Source organism: Propithecus coquereli, unplaced genomic scaffold (assembly GCF_000956105.1).
Source record: "Propithecus coquereli isolate 6110/MARCELLA unplaced genomic scaffold, Pcoq_1.0 Scaffold14, whole genome shotgun sequence".
NCBI classification, from domain to species: domain Eukaryota; kingdom Metazoa; phylum Chordata; class Mammalia; order Primates; family Indriidae; genus Propithecus; species Propithecus coquereli.
The window spans coordinates 15,524,816-15,544,724 of NW_012138302.1; the positions used below are offsets into that span (position 1 = coordinate 15,524,816).

The 19,909-nt window shown below is 39.8% G+C and overlaps 1 protein-coding gene across 1 annotated transcript in view; it reads right to left on the reverse strand.

The window, feature by feature from the left end:
- Positions 1 to 212: 212 nt before the first annotated feature.
- Positions 213 to 19,909, reverse strand: part of ZFYVE9 (zinc finger, FYVE domain containing 9) — a 141,907-nt gene continuing 122,210 nt past the window's right edge. The window contains exons 14-19 of the mRNA XM_012639473.1: positions 13,390 to 13,540; positions 11,263 to 11,343; positions 8,290 to 8,452; positions 4,385 to 4,490; positions 2,075 to 2,251; positions 213 to 463 (exon numbers count right to left, since the gene is read on the reverse strand). Coding sequence (XP_012494927.1) covers positions 302 to 463; positions 2,075 to 2,251; positions 4,385 to 4,490; positions 8,290 to 8,452; positions 11,263 to 11,343; positions 13,390 to 13,540 — 840 coding nt within the window. The 3' untranslated portion in view covers positions 213 to 301. The remainder of the gene's footprint in view (positions 464 to 2,074; positions 2,252 to 4,384; positions 4,491 to 8,289; positions 8,453 to 11,262; positions 11,344 to 13,389; positions 13,541 to 19,909) is intronic.

A 19,909-nucleotide genomic window follows, 5' to 3' on the forward strand; every position in this document is an offset into this window, starting at 1 on the left:
TTGTCTAACCAGTAACAGAAGGGGATTAGCTGCAAGGATAGCATAACTGTTGTGCAGTAACAGAAGCTGCCCAGATCTTCTTGGTGGAAAATGCACAGAAGATTTAGAATTATGGAACATCTGTCCCCCTAACCTCCCTTTCCCACCCCTATCTCCCAAACCCCCACTCCCACCCTACTCCACCCACCTCCCCGTTAATAGTGTTAACAAAAGCTTAATCTTCCAGTTTTAAAGTGCAAATGATTTGGGTATGACTGCTGTTGCAACAGGTCAGAACAGAAAAAAATGATGTCTTCTCTGTCTATGCAATGTTTTCCAGAATATAAAAGATGAGTTCCATGACAACGGGGCCCTCACTGAGCTGGCAGGCCCCTCCATGGATCACCGGCACCAAGGCGCTGTCCAGATCGTTCATGTACTGCGAGGGAAGGGGCTGGCCGTTGCTCCCTGCTTGATAGCCAACCTACACCAAAGAGAGAAGGGGTGACAGGTTACTGAACAGAGAAAGTCTCTCCAGAGGGCTGAGGACCAAGGAGGCTGAACAGGAAAGGAGATGTCCTTCTTGGCCATAGACTAGACACATGGCAGTGAATACAAATTGCTCCTCTTCCCTGAATTGTCATTTATAATCTTGTCGTCTATTCACCCTGACCACTTGATAGCTGTGAGACATTGGGTGAGTCACTTAACCTGATAAGGTCTTAGTTTTTTGGAGAAGGGCCGGGGTGTGTAGAAAGGTATGGAATGTCAGAAATAATACCTTAACCTTTGGTTGTGAAAATTAAAATGAGAAATATACAAAGTACAGCTCCCTAACAAAGCAGGAACTGAGTATCTGTTCTTCCATCTGTCCATTCACCCATGTATCATTTTCTGAGCAGCTACAACGCAGGGACCAAGAGATGAATGTAACAGGGGCCCTGCCCTTAAGAGGCACACATTTAGCAGGAAAAAAAAATGCTTGCTCTTAGATTGTTTTATGTGAGGTGATTCTCTCTCTCCAGCCAGGTTATCAGTGCCATTTGAGAATGGACCATGACACTTCACATGTATTACTCTGATATGCTTAGTATAGCACTGGGCAAGACCTAAAAGTAGAAAATAAATATTTGTTGATTAATGACTAGTTAAGAAATGGAGCCAGACACATAACCTTTCATCATTCCCTGATAATGGCACAACTCTGTGCGGGAACCAGTTTCTCCCCTGAGCACTCAGGCCAGGAGCAGAATTAGTACTAAACTGGACAGGTAATCCAGCTCACAGTCTGCACCCATTTTCTAAATAACCCAGAGGTAATGGGGCTGAGGGATAAGAGAAGTCTGGCAATTTGTAAGCCTCAAGACAGGACCAGTGGGATATATCACAGGCACTCAAAATCCAAAAGAAGTGGAGAGAGATTAGAGTACTAAGCCACGGGAGAGAAATGCTAGGACAAGGAAGGGGGGTTAACAGGTTAAGACCAGATTGTTACCACAGAGAATGTATAAAAACTTTAAGAAAGACAAGGAGGGAAACCTGGCAATAGGAAACTCAAACTGACAGGAAAATTAATGGGCAATAGCTCAAGTCCAATTCACTAACTAGCATGAAAATGTTAACAGTAAGGAAAACCTTATTAAGGCATGGGCAGCTGCAGAGGCCAGTCAGCAGAAGCCTGCTCTAGCTGAATTTAAAAAAACAACAGGATAAGAGAGAGCTTGGGACCTGCTCTCTAAGGGAATGCAGAATGATTCCTGATGGGTGGGACTAGGGAGTCTTAAAGGGCAGTAGAGATGCCAGGCACAGGCGTGGCAGTCCTCCCACACACTCCGCTCCTTACCCGGCACTAAGAAGAAAATCAGCTCCTTGGAAGCCATGCAGACGAAGAAGTCACAGTTCAAATGGTTCTGAGAGAGTTCTACCAAGCAGCACATCTGGGTATATCACTGTTAGAGGGAAGGCCGGAATACTATCTCTGGTCAGGCCAGAAGGCCCGGAGTATTAAGCTCTCTGAGTCGGTGCAGGAAGACCCACGTCAGAAAATACACACTGCCCAAGACCAGCTTCAAAAGCTGCCGAAGACCCTTCTTACCTGATCCGAGTCAAGTGTCACACGCAGTCCCAGTTTAGTCATTCCATCTTCCTTCAGAAGTTTCAGGTGTGGACAGAGAGCAAGGCAAAAAGCCTTGGCAACATGCTCGGTCAATCTGCTATGATCTGCAGGATCACTGAGGCAATTGTGCTGGTCATCGTTTTCTAGGAAAAATACCTGTTTCCCAAACAGAAGAGACTTTTAACCTTGTGTCTAGATTTTGGAAGAAACAAGTGGATTAGCTCATGATATATAAGCACCCTGATTCTCTAAGATGTGCAAGAACATCTGACAGGAACAGGACACTGTAAAGTCCTTGGGCCAGGAAAAGTAGGGCACTGATGTCTCACACCTATCAAACAATCCTTGCCTCTCCATCTCTGCACCCACGAAATGGTAGGAGCAGCCTGCCTATTTCCCTGCAAGCCTCCGCCATGGTCGTTAACGGTACATTCTTCTCAGAACCAGAAAAGGCCTTCATTTTGCATTGTGCATTTGTTAATGGTAATCCCTATATGTGGACAGTTTTCTCAGGGAATGATCTTAAATCTAAGAGAATGGCTCTTATACATTATGTGACCCAGGCCCTTCATTTTACAGATTACTCACAGAAGGGAAGTGATTTGCTCAAGTGCACAGAAGTTCTTAGAGGCAGAGCCAAGCCTAGAATGTGAGTCTTCTGCCTTTTATCACAGACAGAGCTTTTCCTACCATGTGGCCCTGCCACTGCTGAGGCCAGAGCTGTGTCAGTGGGCTCACACAGAGCCGAGGACTGCATGGGCACAGGCAGCGGCACAGCAAACTTGGAACTGAGCGACTCAAGTGCTAGTAACACAGAAGAAGGGTTATAAGCAAGTCCTTTAGTCGAAGTACTAAAGGAAGTCAAAGGACTTCTTAATGCCTCATTTGCCTCTGTAAGGTGGAAAGCACCTGTCTCCTGTGGTTATTGTAAAGAGAAAAATGACATAAAGGCAAAATATAAAAGATACAGAAATGAACATACACAATGTTTATATATACCAACCCCTAGCTTACTGCTCAATAAGGAGCTTTTACTAAAAATACTACAAAGGAGGCAGCTAGGAAAACCTGTGCCTGGACGCACTGGTGAGAGTGGCAGCTCTGGGGCGGGAGTCAGACCTCAGCTCTGGCCCCTCCTCTGCCATTAGCCAGCATTGGTCATAAAGTCACAAAGTCACACAGTCACATGACCTCTCTGAGCCTGATTTCCTCATTTGCATATAGGAGGTAAGCCTGCATACCTGAGTTATTGGGGAGCAAAAAGGAGGTAATGGACAGGTCAAACTACTTTACAAGCTATAGAGTTTTACATGTTCCAGACTCCGCACTGCTCAAAATGTGTCAAAGGGACAATCATGATATGGCAAGCAACTAAAATCACTCAACTGCATATGAAACATGGAGCCGGGTATGAAGCATGATCACTTGGACCAACTATTCAAGAACTGGAGAATGAAGTTCTAGTCTCGGTGCTATTAGGAACTAGCTACGTGAACTTGGATAAGACACTTAACCTCTCTTGCCCTCAGTTTCCTTGTGTGTAAAAGAATGTAAAAAAAAAACAATTCAGACTCTTAAAGTTGAAAGGAATCCTAGAGATCTTATAATTCAATCCTTTATTTTACAGGTGAGTATAAATGAGGTTTGAAAGCAATTAAGAGACCTGGGATCTACCTGTTTGTTCTCTGAGAACAAACTTTTTGATCTCTATGATATGTACACACAAATAGGGTCCCTGGTCTACTCCTCTCATTCTCAGGTTAGCCTCTAACATAGCTTTCAAGTAAAGGAGTAACTCAGTATGGTGGAAAAGAGCTTAGGAGTTGGCCAAATCTTGGTTTCAATCAGGATTTTGTCATTACTTATTTGCCTTGTAATCCTTGACAAGTTACTTAGTCTCTGAGCTTTATTTTTCCTTAATGATGAAATAAGTCTATTTTTTTAAAGACTGTGTTACCTGAGATAGTTTTAACTGTAAGTTTAGAGTAACTGACCCGGCTTTCTGAAAAATACAGCAGAGATAGTATGTGCCACTCAGAGATGCACCCTTGTTGAATTCCAGTGCAAATAAACCTATAAAAGCTAGTTCACAGGAAGGAGGATACATCAGATTGTTGCAGACTGCATGTGATGGAATTTTTTCCTGGTGATCTGAGATAAGCAGAGGGAATTGGAGTATAGAAGAGAGATTTTTTTCTTATCCTCCAGCATCAGCCCAGAATGTGGCTCTTGGCCTAACAAAATGTTGTGTTCAAAATTGGTCAAGGATACCAAGGTTCATTTCCTTACCTCTGTCCATCTGATGACTTTTCCATTTGCTTTATATTCTGATCCATGGAATATCTTCACATTTGTTATAGACTCCATGGATTTCCCATCTATAGGACTTACAACACTAAAATAGAGGCAAAGCAAAGACATAGAAGCAGCTCTTGAAGATAGAGTAGCCATTTTTCTTATCAAGTCTTGCTACTAATTACAACATGCTGAACGTATCTGTGCAGCACATCATAGCAAAAGAATCCATGTACATGAACAGAGCTTTCATGGAAAGGGCCTATGCACTGAAATAATTCAGAGAATACACATGTAAAAATGTATATTTTTCCAGGAGCTAGTTCTCTTTCACGTAAAGAAATGGTTTAATCAGGCCGGGCACGGTGGCTCACGCCTGTAATCCTAGCACTCTGGGAGGCCGAGGAGGGCGGATTGTTTGAGCTCAGGAGTTCGAAACCAGCCTGAGCAAGAGCGAGACCCCGTCTCTACTAAAAATAGAAAGAAATTAATTGGACAGCTAAAAATATATAGAAAAATTAGCTGGGCATGGTGGCGCATGCCTGTAGTCCCAGCTACTCGGGAGGCTGAGGCAGAAGGATTGCTTGAGCCCAGGAGTTTGAGGTTGCTGTGAGCTAGGATGACACGACAGCACTCTACCCTGGGCAACACAGTGAGACTCTGTCTCAAAAAAAAAAAAAAAAAAAAGAAATGGTTTAATCAAACCAGCTCTTCTTCTAGCATTCCTTCTTTCAGTGACTGCACAGCCACCCACTCCCTCTTGTTTTCCACTCTGCTCCTGACTCTATAATACATACTCACAATGTTATATGTTATATTCTTCATATGTCTGCGTATCTAACTTACAAATGAAATTCTGAAGGGGTGGGAATATGAGATATTCACATCTGTGTGCTATATTCCCAGTATTGACCCACTGCTTGGAATTTAGGAGTTAAGAATTATTTGAGGCTAGGCGCAGTGGATCACACTTGTAATCCGAGCACTTTGGGAGGCTGAGGCAGGGGGACTGCTTGAGCCCAGAAGTTCAAGACCAGCCTGGGCATCATAAAAAGACCTTGTCTCTACAAAAAATTTAATAATTAGCTGGATGTGGTGGCATATGCCTGTAGTCCCAGCAACTTGGAAGGCTGAGGCTAGAGGATCACCTGAACCCAGGAGTTTGAGGCTACCACTGCACTCTAGCCCAGGCAACAGAGCAAGAATTTGTCTCAAAAAAAAAAAAACAAAAACAAAAAAACAATAGAAAAGAAGAATTATTTGATCAAGTGTGTTAATTATGATAGTTCTGGTGTGAACTGATGAACAAGTATCTATGTATCTATCATAACAGACTCCCTTCAGTACTAAATTATCAATCCTAGATTTCTGAACAGAAAGGACACTTTTGATAGAATCATTTCCTCCCTGAAATACAGCAAGTATAAATATGTGGAGATAACACATACATTCTGATGAAGATTCAAAATGATTGGCACAAAGATTCCAAATTCTTCCTAACAATTTTCAAACCTGTTTATGTTCTTGAATCTCTATTATTAAAAGTCAAATTTAAGACCGGGCACGGTGGCTCACGCCTGTAATCCTAGCACTCTGGGAGGCCAAGGCGGGCGGATTGTTTGAGCTCAGGAGTTCCAAACCAGCCTGAGCAAGAGTGAGACCCCGTCTCTACTAAAAATAGAAAGAAATTAATCGGACAACTAAAAATATATAGAAAAAATTAGCCGGGCATGGTGGCACATGCCTGTAGTCCCAGCTACTCGGGAGGCTGAGGCAGAAGGATTGCTTGAGCCCAGGAGTTTGAGGTTGCTGTGAGCTAGGCTGACGCCACAGCACTCTACCCTGGGCAACACAGTGAGACTCTGTCTCAAAAAAAAAAAAAAAAAAAAAAAGTCAAATTTAACTTAAACTTCAATATCAGGCATTCACTTCATTCACTCAAAATTATTTAAACAATATAAGTTTAATTTCTAACTCATCAAATAACAATGTCAAAAAGGGGCACTCTTAGTTGCTTAGAATTCTTTTAGGGAGGATACCCAGAAACATTCAATTTATACATTACAAATTGAACTCCTGAGCTCGTGAGTCTTCCCTGGCTACTTATTTATCCCATTTTCTAAGAAATTGCCGGTGTAGGTAGCTGCTATAGGAAGAGGAAACCTGCTTATTGTCAGTTACTCATACCTTATGGCACCAGATTTTCAGATTATCCATCTTTGGGTCCTAATAACCCTGTCCATTTGCAACTATAATAGAGAATTAAATACAAACTGATTTTGAAATTAAACTTTTCAATAAAGAATGGGAAGATAAAGGGTAATTTATAAAATAGGCAAATGCATTCATTGATTAGAAATTGCTTTTTGTTCAAAAAAAAAGTCAAAAAAATTTATTTTTAATCTGGTGTGCCATGTTCTAAATGTCTGCAATCTGCCTTTACTCCCGCTACTCCCTGAGACTGGAATGGAATGCCCACCGTGCCGCAGCTACGTGGCAAATACCAACTCGTCTTGCCAGATTCAGCTCAAGCCCCAGCCATTTCTCTAGGAAGTCTTTCTTGAATAATGCCCTACCACCAATACCAAGCTTTTTCTATTATTTTTTTTTAATCTTTCTATATCCTACATAGTTATCTATTAGCACCTTACATACTTCAGTGCATTTGTTTATAACTTTTCAAAACTAGACTTAACCACTTCTCAGGAGGGACCATGTATAATTCATTTTGGTATTTCCATAGCCTGAAGAATGGATATATAAATGCATGAATGGAAGAAAGCTTAACATAATGAAGTACGGTATATTCATTCATTCGATCAATCAATATTTTTAAAGCATCAGCTAGGTGCCAGATAATGTTCTAAGTACTGGTGATACAACAGTAAATAAACCAGAGAAAAATCCCTGCCCGCGTGGAACTTACATTCCAGGGGTAATATAACAAAATAAATAAGTAAAAATATCTTATATCTTAGATAGTTATGATGCTATCGAGAAATATAATGCAGGGAAAGGGGACAGGAAGTATTGAGAGTAGGAGGGCAAAATATGTATGGGAGGGTTACAACTTAGAGAGGTTGACCAGGGAGGCCTTCCTGGGAAAGGGACATTTTGGAAAAGATTTGAAGGTGGCGAGGGAGTGATTCATGAGGCTATCTAGGGGAAGAGGATAAGCTGAGAGAACAGCAAGTACAAAAGTCTAGGGCAGAAGTATAGTTGATGTGTTCAAGTAAGAAGAACAGTGTTGCTTCTGAGAGGTAATAGAGTGGGAGGAGGGATACACAGATTGTGTAGGGCCTTATTGGTCATAAACAATTTTGACTTTTACTCTGAATGATACTGGAAACCACTGGTAGGTTTTGAACAAAGAAGTGACATTACTCTGGCTGTTGCATTAGAACTAGATTGAACTGGGGAAAAGGAGGCGGCTGAGATTAGAAACAAGGAAATCAACTAGGAGGCTACTGCAATAATCCGGACCAAATGATATGGTGGCTTAAACCAGGATGGTGGCAACAGAGGCAGTGAGAACTAGTATGATTCTGGATAAATTCTGAAGTAGAGCAAACAGGATTTACTGTTGGATTAGGTGTGAGAGAAAGAAAAGTGTTCAAGATGACTCCAAGGTTTTCGCTTGAACCATTAGAACAGAGTTGCCATGTACTGAGGAAGAGTACAGGATTTGAAGCCCAAGGAGGTGGTTTTTAAGTCCTTGCCCTGCCACTTCCTAACTTTGTAGACCTGATAAATCATTTAGCTTTCTGATACTTCTTTACTCATTTGTAAAATGGGAATGACAACCCCTGTTATTATATCAAATGAAACAATATTAACAAAAATGTATTATAAATCACTGTATTATAAATGCCACTGGGGGGGAAGCTTGCTGCATTTACCCTTTGTTAACGTTCTTGTCATCATCCACCCACTGGATGTGGATGTGCTCCTGGGGATCCTCCGCATCCGCTTTCCCACAGGTGATGGTGAAGTCCTTCATCTCTCGCAGTGCCTGCCTCAAGGAATCCATGTTCTCTGCAGTGATCTGGACCATAACGCCATCTAAGAATCAATACCAACATAATACAGATGGAAATAGCACAAGCCAGGGAGGAGGGCAGATAAACACAGTACCTGGCATCTAGCAAATCCCTCTGAGTCAAATGTAAAACTTTGCTCTGCTCTCCAAAGCTGACAGATACAAAGAGGTTTTGTTCTTTGAGCTAAACCTCTTACTTATTGAAAGTGTTGAGAGGAGCAAATGGCAAGAAGGGCTCTGCACTTGCTTGCTGATTTCACTTCACACACCACTAAGAGTTTCTGGAAAAACTTATACACGGTCACATTCCTCTTCCAGACTCACAGACCATTTTGTTCCTATTTCTACTCTTGCATTTATCATCCTCTGATCATATTTATTTGCTTGTGTCTCCATCTCTCTCACCTTACTATATGACTGCCTGGCACAGAGTGAATGCTCAGTAAATGTTTCCTAAATAAACTACAGTAGTGGGCTTAGGGATAAATCCATTTACTGACTAGCAGTAAGGCAAACCTACCACAGAGTTTCCTATGGGCTACCATATAGTCAACAGATGGTAACTGTTTTTCAGCTGCTACCTACCTGAGTCAAAGGCAAACACTGAAATTGAGGGTAAAAGTTGTCACATGCTGAGCAATTACCCTGCTTCACTGACACACAATTTTGCCAGCTGAAATAATTTCTAAAGAGCCTCAACAAAAATTTCATAAATAGCCGGCCAACTGCTGTACTGAAACACACAAGTGAAATGCAAGACCCAAGAAATTCCCAATCCAGAAAAATAAACACATAACTTTTAAATACATTGCTATGCATTTGTAAGGATCTGTCTGTTCAATTTATATTTCTTTTTTACTTTTTTTAGAGATGGGGGTCTCACTATGTTGTCCAGGCTGGAGTACAGGAGCTGTTCACAGGCACAATCATAGCCTACTGCATCCTTGAACTCCTGGCCTCAAGGGATCCTCCCGCCTGAGCTTCCTGAGTAGCTGGGACTACAGGGGTGCCACTGCATCCAGCTCAATTTGTCATTTTTAACAATATTTAAAAGGTGTTTTTTGATCACCTTGTAAAAACATAATTTCAACTATAGTCAACACTTGATCATATAGGTATTAATTAGTCACTTTAGACCAAATGACTGTTTAACTCCTGGATTTCTTTTCTTAACAATTTCTTAATAGCATGTTTCTGCTTTGTAGTCAGAGTTTGTGAAATTCAATTGCAATTTAGTGCACTCAGCACTTCATTCACTGTTTTATTAAACTTATCAAAAGAAGAAGACCAAAGCCATTATCTATAAATACATGTAAGATTATCTATGTATTTTTTTAATAATAAACACACTGGAATCTAGCCCTCGAAAGGACTGTTTTTACATAGGGCCTTGGAGTGAGCTATTATAAAAATGAAAACTTGTCATCATGTAGGGCAGACTGTATTTTCTAAAGATGGTCATAATATCTCCTGTCTCACTTTTCTATAAAGCTTTTCTACAATGCTACCTTCCCATTCCCCCATCAAGAAGTGGAGTCTAATTCTTCTCCTTTCTTCCAATACCAGAGTTTGGTGGAAATGACACTGTGTGACTTTCAAGGCTGGGTCACAAAAGACAATGCGGCTTCCACTTTGTTGCTGGAACTCTCATCCTTGGAGTCCTGAGCCATCATGTAAGAAGTCCAACTATCCCGATGCTACCAGGCCATGCTAAGGAGTACATGTGTAAGTACTCACTCCTAGTCTTCAAATCATCCCAGACCAGGCCCTAGACATGTGTGTGAGGAAACTTTCATATAATTCTAGCTCCCAGCCATCAAATAACTGCAAGTCATTCCAATCAAGACCACCAGCATCACGGAGCATTACCCTGTCAAGATGCCTGACCCTAGGCTGGGCGCGGTGGCTCACGCCTGTAATCCTAGCTCTCTGGGAGGCCGAGGCGGGCGGATTGTTTGAGCTCAGGAGTTCGAGACCAGCCTGAGCAAGAGCGAGACCCCGTCTCTACTAAAAATAGAAAGAAATTAATCAGACAACTAAAAATATATAGAAAAAATTAGCCGGGCATGGTGGCGCATGCCTGTAGTCCCAGCTACTCGGGAGGCTGAGGCAGTAGGATCACTTGAGCCCAGGAGTTTGAGGTTGCTGTGAGCTAGGATGATGCCACGGCACCTCTTGCCCGGGCAACACAGTGAGACTCTGTCTCAAAAAAAAAAAAAAAAAAAAAGATGCCTGACCCAGAGGAATTAGCATGCATGATAAAACAGCTGTTTCAAGCCATTAAGTTTTGGGGTAATTTGTTATGCAACAAGAGTAACCAGATCAAAATACAATGAAGGATGGCCAACAAAGAAAATAAACAGCTTGCCTAGTAGCCTTTCATTAATTTAATTAACTTTTGTCAGGATATGTGTCATGTCTAATTATAGCAAACCAGCAGCAAGATCTGTACCGCAATGATCACAGCGTTTCTTGTGGATAGGAGGGACTAAACTTCATCCTCACATTCACATATTTGTGCCCAATGATATATTTGAACTCAGACTACATCCTCACAGGTACCTTATCCCAGAGCTCTAAAAAGCCATCTTTTATTTTTTTATGTCACTCTCCCATGGTATCTCTTCCACTTACTCCCTTCTTTGGAGAGTTAGGCACGCTCATGGCAGTTTTAATTTGCTGAAGAGTGAGATGCTACTGAATAAATAATAGGAGTCAGACATCTCCAGCAGAAGCGTCAAGGATTCCTTTAACGTCCCTCAATTTTTAGGTGTATATTAATGATTAGGACAGAACCAGCATGCATGCATGCAGTAAACAACTCATTCTTTACCTTCCACAATACTGGACTTGGCAAGGTATCCTGAAGAGGATTTCAGAGCGCCGCTGAACACAAAGAAACTGGCACCAGTCACTAAAATAGCAACAGACATAGTTTAATTGAAGATAGACCCTGAAATGGAGGGACTGGTAACAATAATGAAATATTCAGTAGCTGGGAATTCCAAACATCATCATACAAAAAATTAAAGGTATCAAACCTATATTCCACAATATACAGGTAACTAATAATTCTGATGCTTATGATAGCTTTGGGAATGAGGTTCTGAGATACAATCCTCCATTTAGTTTTGCTCTTCCTCCAATCAAGAATCAAAGAATATTAACAAGCAAAGATATCTTAGTGTCAAAGTCCAGGTGTTGGCAAACTGTAGTCCACTTGGCTTGCAGCCTGTTTTTGTAAATAAAACTTTACTGGAACACAGCCATATCCATTCATTTACATATTGGCTACAGTAGTTTTTGTACTACAAAGCTAGAATTGAGTAGTTGTTGACAAAGACCACAGGCTTGCAAAGCCTAAAATATTTATCAACTGGCCCTTCACAGAAAACGTTTGCTGATCCTGATCTAATCCACTGATTTCCAGATTTTTTTTTAGATCAAATACGTTTTGAAGATGAAGATACACTGCCAACCATTTTATCTGCCAAATTATTTAAAAAAATAATAAATACCTATTTAAAAGACAAACTCCTATTATTACTATCTCTTCATAAAAGAAAAAATATCTAGTTACATTTAGCTTTGTGGAAACTTCACTATACTGTCCTTACTTTTCCACATCTTAAACTGAACTGGGCTAATCTAATTTCTGACCCATTGGCTCTGTAATATTTCTAATAGGTGATCATCCAGCCTTTGTCGAGACTCCTAGTGGCAGGGAGCCAACAACAGCACAAGGCAACCCATTCTACTTACGGAGAGTTCTCGGGGTTGCAGACTGTGCTCTCAAACTGAGCTCAAATCTGGCTCCCTGTAACTTTCACCCTTAGTGCTGGTTCTGGCCTTTTGTAGCTATAGAGAATAAATTCAATCTTATTTCCATATAATAAAAAGTCTTAAAAATACAGATAGCTATTTTTTTATCCTCTTCTAATCTATACCTTTCCAGGTTAAACATTATACTTTATTTAAGAAGTCTTCCTTTGACCTACGTTCCAGATTTCTCACAGGTCTTGAATCATCCTCTGTAGACCCTAGTTTTATCAATATACTCACAACAAGGAGATCCAGAATTTATCTGAATACTGTAGATACAATTTGACTGATAAGCACTGTGGACTTATCACCTATTTTATTTTAGATATTGCATTTGAATATACATGTGCTAAATACCTTTTATGCCTTTACTGAACACCTGATTTTAAAAATATATTGAAGACAGTAACCAACTGTATGCCTAATAGGGAAGCATTTCACAAAACATACTAGTTTAGGGAGAAATTCTGCCGAAAAGAAAATTTGTGGTCAAATAAATTTGAAAAGAGCTAGATGTGGTTTTCCTTAGGTTTCTCAGATTAAATTTATTAAGCAAGACTTTTATTTATTTATATGATTTATGTGAACATTTTTGAAAACCATGGAGCCTGAGAAAACACTCTGGGTAATGCTACCTTGAGCAATGCTTCTCAAACCCGAATGTGCAAATTACACAGGGATCTTGTTAAAATGCAAATTCCGATTAGTAGATCTAGGGTGTATATTATTTGTGAGACCACACTCTGAGTAGCACTGAACCTAAATACCTTCCTTCAAAATCCTGTCAATCTATTTAGTTAACATTCTTTGTGAATGGTCATTCCAGCAAGCTCCAACTCTATCTAAGCACATTCTCACCTGGAATCTAGTCTCACCTTTGAATACCAAAGCTGGCCCTTTCAGTATCTTGAGGCAATATTTTCAAGATGTTTTCCTCAATAACAGAGATCCCATTTTCAAACTCTGAGTCTGGCTACTTGGGAAGTCAACAGAATTCTGGAGAATATGGTTGGAAGGGTTAATTAATTTGTTTGTGGCCACCTATCTAGAAAGTGAGTATTATGGGGCTGAGGCATCCAACTCTTCAAGTCCAGTAGAATCTTTGATTATAATAATCTCGACCAGCTCAAATGCTCACCTTTCCTGGGCTGATTGTGAATACTGATAGCCTGGGTCTGGTAGTTTCCATCATCATTCTGTACACACACAAGATGAGAGTCTGCCTTTTCATTGAAGCAGGCACCTCCTGCCAAGACATGTTCATTGGACTTGTTCATGGCTTTCATCATCTACAATCAAAGAAGAGAGTTAACCTTATTCTGACAAGAATAGGCATTTTTCTGTCTGACATGGCCCTACTCATCTTCTCAAAGACAAAATAACGGAATAATATTACTTATTAAAGTGATAAAGGGGCCGGGTGTGGTGGCTCATGCCTGTAATCCTAGCACTCTGGGAGGAGAAGGTGGGAGCATCGCTTGAGGTAAGGAGTTGGAGACCAGCCTCAGCATAAGCAAGACCCCGTCTCTACTGAAAATAGAAAAAATTAGCCGGGCACATACCTGTAGTCCCAGCTACTCAGGAGGCTGAGGCAGGAGGACTGCTTGAGCCCAGGAGTTTGATTGAGGTTGCTGTGAGCTAGGCTGACACCATAGCACTCTAGCAACACTCTAGGCAACAGAGCGAGACTCTGTCTCAAAAAAAAAAGTGACAAAAGGGGCTACCAAATAATGAAAACAGTGAAAAATCAGTCACCATTAGTAAATCAACATGTACAAAAATGCCCTGTATAGTTTATAAGAGATTTGTGCTATAACCTAATAAGCACATGACACATTTTGCATTCATTTTTTGCCTTTTTATTGCTGCACTTAACTAAAATTAGTTAGCTCATTGCAGTAGTTTCTCCTAGATTCTCTGAAGATATATACTCTGAAACTCTAAGTTCAAAAGAATGTCCCATATTAAAGTACATCTGCCTTCTTTTTTAACATCCAAAGGATTGAGGCCTTCTTCTAAAAACATATGAAATTCATTGTTTCTTAATTTTGCTAACTTGTTTTCAATTCTTTTGGGTATATATTTGAGGGTAGAATTGCAGGATCCTATGGTAATTCTATGTTTAACCTATTGAGAAGCCACCAAATTATTTTTTATAGTGGTTGAAACATTCTACATTTCTACTAGCCACGTACAAGGGCTATTCCAATTTCTTAACATCCTTGTCAACACTTGTTACCTTCCTTTCTTTCCAAAACCATCCTAGTTGGTGTGAAGTGATACACCTCATGTGGTTTTGATTTGCATTTTTATAATGACTAATAGATGTTGAGCATCTTTTCTTGTGATTTTTTTTTGCAGAACCTACTTTGAGAATGTGATTTTTGACCATCTATAAGTTTTCTTTAGTGAATTAGCTATTCAAGTCATTTACCCATTTTTTAATTGGGTTGTTTGTCCTTGTTTGCTTGTTTTTAGAGATGGGGTCTTACTATCTTGCCCAGGCTGGCCTTGCCCCTCCCACCTCAGCCTCCCACATAGCTGGGACTAAAGGCACATGCCAACATGCCCAGCTTTCTTTTCTTATTGAGTTGTAAGAGTTCTTTATATATTCTGGATACTAGGCCCTTATCAGATATGTGATTTGCAAATATTTTCTCCCATTCTGTAGGTTGCTTTTTCACTTTCTTGATAATGTCTTTGGATGCACAAAAGTTTTTAATTTTTATGAAGTCAAATTTATCTATTTTTTTCTTTTGCTGCTTGTGTTTTCAGTGTCATATCTAAGAATCCAATGCCAGATCCAAGGTCATGAAGAATTACCCTATGTTTTCTTCTAATAGCTTTATGGTTTTAGCTCTTATATTTAGTTCATTGATCCATTTTCAGTTAATTTTTATATATAATATGTGGTGGGCGCACAGTTTCATTCTTTTACATGTGGAAATCTAGTTGTCCAGTATTATTTGTTGGAGAGACTATTCTTTCACCATTGAATGATCACGGAACCCTTGTAGAAATCAACTGGTCATAAATGTATGAATTCATTTCCAGATTCTTTTTTTTTTTTTTTGAGACAGAGTCTCACTGTGTTGCCCGGGCTAGAGTGCCGTGGCGTCATCTTAGCTCACAGCAACCTCAAACTCCTGGGCTCAAGCGATCCTCCTGCCTCAGCCTCCCGAGTAGCTGGGACTACAGGCATGCGCCACCATGCTCGGCTAGATTTTTCTATATATTTTTAGTTGTCCGATTAATTTCTTTCTATTTTTAGTAGAAACAGGGCCTCGTGCTTGCTCAGGCTGGTTTCGAACTCCTGAGCTCAAACAATCTGCCCGCCTCGGCCTCCCAGAGAGCTAGGATTACAGGCGTGAGCCACCGCGCCCGGCCTATTTCCAGATTCTTAATTCTACTCCATGCCAGTACCATAGTTTTGATTACTATGGGGTTTCAGTAAGTTTTGAAATTAGGAAGTATAAATCCTACAATTTTGTTCTTCTTTTTTGAGGAACATTCTTGAATGGCTATTCAAGGCCCCTTGTAATTCCAGATGAATGAGCATTGGGTTTCCATTTCTGCAAAAAAGGCCACTGAAATTTTGATAGGGCTTGCTTGCATTGAATCTATAAATTGCTCTTATTATTGACAGCTTAACAATATTAAATCTTTCAATCCATGAACACAGCAAGTCTTTCCATTTATGTAGGTCTTCTTTAATTCCTTTCAGCAATGATTTATAGTTTTCAGGTTGTAAGTCTTTTATCTCCTTGGTTAAATTTATTTCTAGGTATTGTATCAACACAACGCTAAGGCATCATCATGTCATGGCTTTACTTTATTATGTTTATAACTCTTACAAAGTTAACATTTTAACATATTACTATATCCCCAAAGGCATCTAAACTATAATTGAATACTCTTATACTAACATTTATGAACTTCACTAATCCAAACCACTTCTATCAGGGTTTTCCAAAGGTTACTTTTAAGTAATTCTTCTGCAAACAGGATGAGTCAGCTAGAAGATTCTGCTTAGCAAAGTCAACTGATAGACAAATTTAGGTTCTCATTTGCAATTTATATTTGTATCACATGAAAGAAAGATGAGATGATCACAATTTTAAAGAATGTTCTATCCATCATTTCTTCCATTTCATTAGGCTAAAGTGGTTTCTAATTTTGTCTACATAAGCAGACTGAAACATTTTCAATTCAGACATTCTGAGTAAATTAGCTAGCCTTGAAGGAAATCATTTCCCTGGATGTCAATTATTAATATAAGCCCAACGAGATAAACAAACTTCATACACCTTTAGACATGAATGAATATATTTGTTCTCTTAAAATAATGTTCATTTACAATAAGAGCAGATCTTCCTTCTTTGAAGGAAGTTACTGACCATAAAATAAACTTATACTTGTCATATAACAGTATAAATACTCAAATATCCATTTTAGCTGTGCTATTTCTCTACCAATTCAAATTCTGAAATATATCTTGTATTTATACCTATGTTCACCACAGTTCATGGCCTGATTACCTCTTTTCTGGACATAATAATAATTGGTTTTCCTACACTCAGTCTCTATCAGTTCTGATTCGTTCCACACAATGTTTCCATACTAATCAAAGCACAGCTCTGATATGTCTGTCACACCTTCTCCACCTTGTCTTCCATTCAGAATCACAAGCTTCCTACGCTGTAGCCCCAAACCGGATTTCCTGTCTTGCCTCCCTTCCTACAGTATCCTCATATGCTGCTTCTATGCATGGCTACTTCCTGATGCCCCATCATTTCCCATCCCTGAGCCTATGCATATGTTATTATTTAGCCTCTTTTTTCTTCTCCCATATCCATTCACTTGAAAAAGCAGTCCCCCCAAAATACCAATTCCTGCATGATGCCTTCTTTAACCCCCAGACACTAATGTAACCACTCCCTTCTCTGAAATGCCATAGCACATTCTCTGTATTTTTATACCCCATTATCCACATTCAGCCATGGATAATGATTAATAGCAAGACCACCAGTATTTGAATATTGGCTTTGTTGGTAACTAGTTCTGTGCCCTTGGGCAACTTACTTTACCTCTCTGTATCCCAGTATCCTCCTCTGTAAAATGGGATAATAAAAGTAACTATTTCATTGCGTTATGAGAGTTAAATAATGTTTACAAAGTGCTTAGAATAGCACCAAACACATAATAAGCATTGATTAAGTGTCTGTTAAATAGAATTTGTATGCTTGTCTTCCCTGCCCTACCTACTGAACCTTAAAATCAGCAGTAAATAATTCAACCAAGTACCTCTTATGAGCTAATGGGACTTAGGACCATTCCTAAGAGCTTACAAATGAATGAGAATGACTTACTGATAAAAGGCAGAGAAAAACTGCTGTAACAATAGTATGCGCACAGTAGGTAACATTTATGGAGCACCAACCATGAGCCAAGCACTAAGTTAGCTGAGCTAAATGCTACTTGGGTATTATCTCAAACGAACCATTTTAATACATCAAGTGAAATAGCACATGAGCTTTATCTCCCTGTTTCCCACCTCTGGAGCCCATGAAAATCATAAGAGCCAATTAAAAGAATATAGTTCTACAAATGACTGTGCTGGAAGAATGGGTGAGTGACAAGTTATATCTAATCCATCTCTAAATTAACACACCATGTATTTCAATTTCTTCTGAAATCTCATGTTTTAAAAATGACAGTTTATCAAGCTTTTTGATTTGAACTAGAAAGACTTGTAGAAGAGACATTTAAGCAATGCTTTGAGGAACAGCTACAATTTGTATGATATGTTACACTTAGCACAAGGCCTTGCTCATGGCAGGTACTCAATAAATATTTGCTGAATATATTAATTAGTAAACCAAATAAGTAGGAATGGATTTGGTGGGTTTGTCCAGTTATAAAGTTATAATGAGATTTCATATTGTTAGCACAATTTCTCAGAAAAATTCTTGGTTCACTTGTAATTGCAGTGTCACAAAGATTAGGTGTCTAATAAAATAAGTTTTAATGATTTAATTCTATAAACATTTATCAAGTGATTAACAAAGACTTTAGGTAGGAAGATCCATTGTAAAGATGTGAAAAATCTAAGAAAGTGAACAACTGCATTAGGGATACAAGGGAGAATGAAAGACATACTCTTGGGGGGAGGGGGGACAAGGGCAACATAACCTAAACATTTGTACCCCTATAATATGCAGAAATAAAAAAAAAATCAAAACAAAGACATACTCTCTGCCCTCAGGTGGCTCACAATTCAGAGCAGGATGGGATTCATACCTATCAGCTGTACATGCTACCTGAATAAAGAACAGCCGGGAAAACAGAGGAGAAAAAGAGTGATACTGCCTGGGGGAGGGAGAACTCTAGGGAGGCTTCCTAGAAACTATAACATTTGAATTAGTTTTGAAATAAGGTACAGAAAAAGAATATTCTGGAGAAAGGGAACGGCATGAGTGAAGGAACAGAAATAGAACTGAGAAAGAAACCCTGAGCTGAATAATGATGGAACAGGTGGAGGCATATCCTTTCTTGTTATTTAGGAAAAATGTAAATATGTATTCTCCCAGTTAGCTGGAATTCACTAGGGTCCAGAGCCTAGATCCCACGTTCCGGTCCTATGCGTCTACATATTGCCAACTATGAGCCTTCACTCACTCAGTTGGAAAATACTTATTCATTTAGCAAGTGCTTATTGAGCATCTAATATGCGCCAGGCACTGTTTTAGTGTTTGGTTTATTCAGTAGCATACAAACAAATCCCTGCCCTCACAGAGCTTATATTCTTGTGTGTGCAGGGGGAGGAGACAAAAACGATAAATGAAATAAATAAGTAAAATATATAAAACCATTATACAATGATAAGTGCTATAGAGAATAATTTAAAGCAAGGAAGGAGGACTGGAAGTACAGGTGGGTGCAATTTTAAATAGGTCAGTCAGAGAAGGCCTTTCTGAAAAAAGTGAGGAAGCAAGGCTGGGCACAGTGGCTCATGTCTATAATCCCAACGCTTTGGGAGGCTGAGGTGGGAGGATCACTTGAACCCAGGAGTTCAAGACAAGTCTGGGCAACATAGGGAGAGCCTGTGTCTAAATAAAATTTAAAAATTAGCTGGGCATGGTGGCACATGCCTATAGTCCCAGCTACTCAGGTGCCTGAGGCAGGAGGATCATTTGAGCCCAGGAGTTCAATGTTCCAGCGAGCTATGACTGCGCCATCCAGATTGGGCCCATCTCAAAAAAAAAAAAAAAAGAAAAAAGAAAAGAAAACAGCCATAGGGGTAACTAAGGAAGAGCCTTACAAGCATTTAGAATAGCTGGTACAGTGCCCTGGAGTGGTAGCATAGTAGCATGCCTGGCATTTTCAAGGAACATTAAGGATAGTGTGGCTGGAGCTGAGTGACAGAAAAGGAAGAGGTGTAAGAAAGGAGGTCAGAGAGATAATGAGTTAAGAAACACAAAAGGTGTTTAAGGACTTTAGTTTTTATTCTGATTGGGATGAAAAAAATCTTCCGAGGGTTTTGTGCAGAGGAGTGATGTGATATGACTGAGTTTCCTTTTTTTTTTTTTGAGACAGAGTCTCGCTCTGTTGCCGGGGCTAGAGTGCCGTGGCGTCGGCCTAGCTCACAGCAACCTCAA